Raw genomic sequence first — 7,500 nt, 5'->3', positions numbered from 1 at the left:
ATAATGGAACACCGACTTCATTGTTCTTGACATGCAGTAGAACATGGGTATTATGCTGCTGCTGGCTACGTTCGGCAAATTAAATATTACCTGCTAGTATTTATGATGCATTTGCAAATAAGGCTTTCATTACTCCTATAGATACTTATTATCCTTTAAGGAGATATTTTTGTCGCCTCTGCATTATTTCCCTTTTTTTTCTGCCTGCCATGCTGCAGCCTGACTGGGTACCAGCTGTAAGTACTACATTCATATTAGTACAAGTAATGCTCAAAAGGGAGAGCATAAAAGTCTTGCACTGTAAGCTTAGTAGAGTCACACAAAAATTAAACAAGATCATGACAATGAATACAACTATTTGTTGTGTTGGTTGTTTTCTACAGATTTCTTTTAAAGCACTGATGTGTAGTGCTCTAAAGTTGTAAAAGTGTGTTTACATAACTTTTAATTCCAGACTATAATTTGCCTTATGTAGTGGTGTGAGTTTTAAAAAATTGCCATTTTTGCTAATTTTCTATGGCAGTGTTTTTACTAAGATGTGAATTGTAGCAGGTGTAGCAGCTTTTTTTCAGATGTATCACAACATTTTTTTCAATCAGGTTAAGGATTGTTGCTTTGGACACTTACTATTATGATGGAGATATTTTAAGTGTTTTGTATTAAAACATGTGTTTTTTTGAGTGTTTATAATGTTAATTGTCACATTTTTGCTCAGATGGAGTGAACCTACATCCATGAGTGTTTTAAATCAAAAGAAGACCTTTGTACTCAATATATTGTTGACCTTGACATTATATTTGTCATAATTTTGAATTGTAAATGTAGTATGTATGTGATAGGTAACTGTAGTACATGTTCCTAACTTTTCATATTTTGGGAGTATTAGTAAAAGTAAGAGAAACTTAAATAGGACAGAAACAAAAAGAATTCTTTTTGATTTTTATAATCCAAGTAATTGTATGCTTTTTTTCAGAAATGTTCTTCAAGAAATTATGGATGAAGCTTATTTAGAACATGATGCATAGTAAGTCATTTTAAGAAGTAGCTTTAGTTTTTACATTACACAATGACCAGAGAATAACAATCTTTGCTGTTGGTTTGTGTGCATATTGTGATATATTTTATACTTTTTTTTTTTCTTTCTTTCTTTCTTTTTTTTCTTTTTTTAAGGCTTATAAGATATCTCAATTACAGTTGTTTATTTGAGGGCGTGATGAAGGGACTGGAGCCATGGTATGTAGTCTCAGAAACAGGAAATCAACCTGACCCTCGATCAACTCTGTTAAATGCTCAGCCATTTGCCAGGCCACAGGTTCGTGAGGGTAGCACTGCCATATGTATATTTTCAAGTTTGAGTTAAAGTGTGAGGATTTGATATCATAGAGATGCATCAATCTGCTGCAGCAAAGGTTGGACAATAAATAGCAGGGGATAGAGACAGGATAGTAAATGTGGGTATTTGCAGGTATATGCCAACAAGGATATTTTGAAAAATATATGAAATGCTGGGAAATGGTACAGTAAGGAATGGAGTCAGCCTTAAGATAAATAAGTAACCAAGACAGATTCCCTTACTGTTTTGAAACTGCATTCTTAAACCCTACAATCCAGATGATGTGTCCATCATGTCATGAAAAAATTTGGCTTGAGGGGCTGGTGACATGATCAATCTGTCATGGGAAAATTTGACTGTGGGCCAGGGTGACAGGAACTTGCCATTGAGAGAATTTCAGCTAAGGGAATACCTTGCCACTAGTGGATTATTCCTTTCGATAAACAAGTGTGGAATGTACCATTCAGGAGCTATGACTGGAAAAGCATTAGCTCCAGGGAGGATGATATTTCCATGGCCAGGATCCTATTCCTGCCTACTGTGACCAGTGGCACAGGTTTTGTTGCCAAAAATTGAATGTTATGAAAAAATATAAAAAGGACATGAATAACAAAATGTTACTTATTGTTGTTATTATTGCACCAAGTTATGGACTACTTTGAAAGATGACATGAAGATGACTGAAGTAAGTGTAATGCTCTTATTTTGGGCCATGTGCAGGCAGTGAAGCATCTGGATCTAAAGGGGTAAACTAGTTTAATGGATGCATATCACTCATTACTTAATACCTACACTACAAACAAAACATTGGAAAAATGTACTAAATCATGGATAGTAAAACAATAGAGAATACTAAACAAATCAAATGTATCAGTTGAACTGCAAAGTCAAGAGAGTAAAATGGAATCAGTTTTTAATCAAAGGTCATTAAGATCATTTCTTCCATTTCTAGGCCATAACGAAGTTCCATTTCATGGATGAAAACATCATAGTTATTTTTCACAATCAAGGCTGTGACAAAGTAAAGTCATTAACCCCTTTGACCTGGACGTGATCATTATGTTATGAAAAAATCTGTTTGTGGGCTGAGGGATGTGAACTTGCCGTCATGAGCTTTTCAGCTGAAGGTCGGAGAGACCGGAAAGATTTGCCATAAGTGCACAGACCTCTTGGAAGGTTATTAGACTCAATTGGCATTTAGAAAGGGACTTCTTCATTATTCCCATTGTTAAATAATTGTGGAATGTAATGTGCGTGAACCATGACTGGAAGAGTGCCACCTCTGGGGAGGATGCCATTTTCATCCTTGGCATCCTATTCATTGCTGCCATGACTAGCTGTGCAGGTTGTATGTAGAAAATTGAATATTACAACAAAATTTAAAAGATGACACAAGTAACAAAGTTTTTTTTTCATGAGTTTTGAACTACCTAGAGGGTTGATATGGAATCTATTTAAGGAAAAAAGTCTATTACTATTTGATTAAGATAAATCAAATGACAATTATAGACGTTGGATAAGGACATAAAGCTAAAAACACTTATGAGAAAATAATATTGCAAAGGGGAGGCATGGAGTCTCGTCACCATACACAAGTGTTCACTTGCACCCAACCTAAAAGCTGCATACCCAGCATAGTGCCCGCTCACGTAAGCCTAATGCCTGTACTTTGGGCCATGTGATTGCCATGAAACAACCGAAACCAAGGGGTTAACGATCTTCGCAAATTGGTGCCAGTAGATGAATTTCTGTATGGCTCATTCTGAATTGACTTCAGACAGAGATAGAAATAGCTAACGAAACTGTTAATCTCATTATAGCTGGCTGTGTTTTATAGATTTTCATAGCATTACATTATTGTTCTAGAGTACGAAATTGAATATGTTTGCAATTTACCTTTAACATCAAAAAAGAATTCTTGTGCGTTTCTAATTTGTATTTTGTTGTCTCTGATATACAATTAAAGATCTTCACTGAAGTATAGTTATCCAATTTAGTCCATTTTCAGTATTATCAGCAATGGTAGAAGACATGTGAAAGATATATTTACCTGGGGTTTGTTGTGTAACTCCCCAGAAGTGACAAAACATTTCAGACAAAATAATTTTTGGAGTGATATCTTTGTATGTATGTTTAAACACATGCACACACACTCACTCACTCACTCATACACACACAATTATGCACACATACTCTTTCTCTCTTTTTCTCTTTCTCTCTTTTTATCTTTCTCTCTTTCTTTCTTTCTCTCTTTTTCTCTTTCTTTCTCTATTTTTCTTTCTTTCTCTCCATCTCTTTCTCTCTTTCTCTCTTTCTCTCTTTCTCTTGCTCCTTCTGTCTCCCTCTCTCCCTCCCTCTTGCTCTCCCTCTCTCTCTCCCTCTCTTTCTCCCCCTCTCTCTCTCGCTCTCTCTCTCCTCAAAAGAAATATATATATTCTAATATCATTATCTATTAAAGATTGTCTAGTTCTAAGTAAAGTGATCCAATTCCCAGTGATCTTGAGGTATATATAGATGAAATGAGTTGTAAAGATGACATACTATTCTATTTGACCCAAACACCCAATATATGATCATGATAGAAATTGATTAAAAGACTGGAGATTTTTAAAAATATAAATGTTCAAAGTTCAATTGTACTTTTCAAATCAATAAAGAAAGCAGGTTGATAGATGAACACATTATTTGTAATTAATGTACAATAATGATTCCAGATGTACTGTTTCTCAGTATATACTATGCATATCCCATTGTTCCCCATCATTTTTTACCAATATAGGAAATAAGAGTATTTCCTGGGAAATTACCAACCCTTGCTGTAGCTGAGAAATGAAGTGTTTTTTATTGCATGTGGTATTAAGCTGTAGAAAAATAACTTGTCTTGTTTGTGTCCTTTGAGTAGATTCAATAACTATGGAAAGAATACTGATTTCAGACACTTAATTTGATTATTGTATCTGTAGGACATAGGACCAACAAACTTGCTAGTTCAGAAGCTGACGAGCATCCATGATAATCTCCTACAACGACATGACTCCGCCCTCTACTCCCATCTTGCCCGTCTCGAAATTCCTCCTCAGATTTATGGCATGTATGTCTTAGAGTGTTCCATTGATAACCTCTGCATGTTTTGTTTTCTCTTATCGATTACTGTTTTGTTACATGCTTTGTCAACTTTGGTTTGATACATAGCAGGAATTATTTTACATAGAAGGAGGTATTTGCTTTACATTTTTTGTTTGTTAGAGAAGGATACAGATAGATCTTTCCCTTTTTTTCTCATTGATAAGACAAATATGCAGTCAAGTATTTAATATGAAGTACTTTATTTATTATTGATAGGTTATAGTTATGATACAGTCATTTCATATTATGTATGGTGTTATATATTTAAGTTCTATCATAGTTTGCTGAATATCGAAAATCAAATTAAAATTGATAGCCCAGCAGTAATTGTTTCCTTGAAGCAGACACTGCACTCATTCCAGTTTTGCTATCTTTCAGTCTTTCTTTGGAAGATATTCTCTAGATTTTATTCTCATCATAAAGTATGAAGAAACCACCACAATTAGATTAGAATATATATAATGAAATAAAAGAGTTATGAGTTTAAACTGAAACCATTTTCCATAACCTGATTCACCGGAATCAGTCGATGGATTCGCCTCCTGTTTGGAAGAGAGTTTTCCTTACAAGACCTCCTCATGGTGTGGGATGCAATCTTCTCAGACAGCCAGCCAACATTCCCCCTTGTAGACTTCCTCACAATTGCCATGCTGTCATTCATTAGAGAGCCATGTAAGTTAATAAAGACTTGCAGTTTTATGTAAAAGGAAATTAATTACTTAAATCCATGATTGCTGATAATGGTATCTTTCTAAAAAGACCTAAATTTTTTATGAATCTAATGAAGTAATTTTATCTTGTATTTTTTCATTCTTCATTCTTTCAGTGTTGATGGGTGACTACACTACTTGCCTGAAGTTTCTTATGCGCTATCCAGCAGCTGCAGATGTTCAGTACATCATTCAGCTGGCTCTTCACCTGCGCAACCCTAAAGTACACATTTTGCAACATATAAATAATATCTCAGTGCAGGTTCTTTTTGCTTTTCTGTTTAGATTTTGCAACTTAATGGTAGATGCTTTTAGTAATGGTATATTATGTAAATTTCTCAATATGACAGTTATTATAAACAGGTTTGTCCTCTTTTTTCTGAATATGAATATCTTGTTTGGTATATGGTTTCTAATTTCCATTGTTTCTCTAAAATTATAACATCATACTATACTACTGTTATAGGTCTTGTCCAATTAACTCATGTTATGTGTTGACTGCTTAGTACATGTCAAAGTAAAATCATGAAAGTGAACTTTAACTGATATAACATATATCATAATTCAAATTAGTAGTTTGCAAGACTTATATGAAGATGAACTGTTATTTGGTAATAAGATTGCTAAGCTATTTTTCCTCTTTTCCCTTTTATGTTCTTTTTTTTTTTTTTTTTTTTCTTTTTTTTTTACATCACTTAATCATTAAAAAAGAAAACCTGAAGTCAGTGGTCCTCAAACTCAGGGTAATCATCTTGTCAAGGGTTAAAACCTACATTTGGGCTGGGGTAACATCAGTGTTGTCTCTTTTATTTTATATCAAACCATTGTGAATTTAATTGAGTATTAAACTTTACTGGAATGTTAATTCAGGGTATGATTAGCTAGAGAAAAACATTGAAGAGTTTGAAGAAATATTAAAGATTTTAAAAACATAGCTTGAATAGTTTGTTTTATATAATGATTCCAACTTATAAAATTATGTTGAGTGATTTGATTTTTATTCACAGGTACTGTTTGAGGTGAATGGTATCATTATTTAGATGCCAATTGAAATTTTTAAGTAGTATTTTTATTGTAAAAGAATAGTGATTTCTGGTTGAAGGAGTAATGATTGACCCTTCAAAGCGGAAATAAGTTTTGCATTTCATGTCCTAACACACATTTGCCCAACAGCAGCACCCACGGCCGCCAGGGTATTCAAGTGGAGCCTCACGCCATATACCAACAGTAGGAGGACGCCCAGATATTCACCGAGGACCTCAGACATTAATACCCCCAGAAACCACAGCAAGATCATCCAGTGTACCTCGCACCCAGCAGTCAAAGATAAAAAAGAGGACCACCTCAGGGGAACAAGCTCCAACCACAGCTGAGGGCTCAACAGCAAGGAGACTGTCCTCCCCAAATGCATTTACTGATCCATTAAATGGTAGGTGCTGGGCATGCAAGGGATAATAATCATGTATTTATTTCTATGTAATTGTTTTGTTCAATGTTAAAATACTTAGTAGTTTGAGGTGCCATCAAGAATGAGAAGATCATTAACCAAGGTTTAATTTTGTAAATTGTTTTGCATTCAGGAGCTTTATGGAGCTTATCTAGCTTTGCACGTTTGCTTGATTTTTACTGATACTTTAATCAGTAAGAAGTTAAGCTTAATCATGCCAGGCAGCATATTATCTTGGACCATGGGATAATTTGATTGCCCCATGGCATTTAGATTTAGATTTTGTACACATTTTTTGCAAAACAGCTTGCTAATATCTATGTTTAATTATTTTCTGGAGTGCATATAACTTGTACTTTTTTCTTGTAGATTCCCCAAAAAGTTATTTATTAGTACTTGATTTTAATGTTCATTCAAAATGCTTTTGATTTTTGGACCTATATTGAGTAACAGTGCCTTTAGGTAGAGATATTGATAGAACAATTATCATGATATGAAAAGAAATATAGTGGAGGATAAACATCAAAGCTAGACATTATTTGAAAATAGACAAGTAACCCATAGAGCATAAGAATGAAAGAGCATAATTTTATACCGTGGCTCCCCATTATTTACTGTTCATATGGACCAGAAAAATACAACTAATAATGATTTGATAAATAGCAATACGTAGTATCTTAAATTACTATATTACAAAAGGGTGTAATTTTAACATGGTTCTAATATCCAGTGGTTTACTCAAGCATGTAGTATAATTTGAGAGTGATACTTAAAATAATATCAACTACATGTTTTTTAAGTTACTATAAAAGAGAAATTCAAACATTAGTTGTGAAATATGGGGCTGTTATAACTCATGACACACAAGTTTAAAGTAGTGGTTG

At 33.9% G+C, this 7,500-nt stretch overlaps 1 protein-coding gene across 6 annotated transcripts in view; it reads left to right on the top strand.

Annotated features, from left to right (window-relative positions):
• The window catches only part of TBC1D5 (TBC1 domain family member 5), a 32,076-nt gene that overhangs the window by 18,392 nt on the left and 6,184 nt on the right, over window positions 1-7,500 (top strand). For 3 of the 6 annotated variants that reach the window (XM_070124641.1, XM_070124642.1, XM_070124639.1), the window contains 7 exons: window positions 219-236; window positions 974-1,024; window positions 1,195-1,312; window positions 4,297-4,424; window positions 4,986-5,131; window positions 5,286-5,392; window positions 6,343-6,598. In XM_070124641.1, coding sequence (XP_069980742.1) covers window positions 219-236; window positions 974-1,024; window positions 1,195-1,312; window positions 4,297-4,424; window positions 4,986-5,131; window positions 5,286-5,392; window positions 6,343-6,598 — 824 coding nt within the window. The remainder of the gene's footprint in view (window positions 1-218; window positions 237-973; window positions 1,025-1,194; window positions 1,313-4,296; window positions 4,425-4,985; window positions 5,132-5,285; window positions 5,393-6,342; window positions 6,599-7,500) is intronic. The other 3 variants (XM_027359683.2, XM_027359681.2, XM_070124640.1) reach the window with 2 other exon arrangements.

This window comes from Penaeus vannamei, chromosome 8, assembly GCF_042767895.1.
Source record: "Penaeus vannamei isolate JL-2024 chromosome 8, ASM4276789v1, whole genome shotgun sequence".
Lineage (NCBI taxonomy): Eukaryota > Metazoa > Arthropoda > Malacostraca > Decapoda > Penaeidae > Penaeus > Penaeus vannamei.
This window is presented reverse-complemented; position numbering and strand designations above follow the sequence as displayed.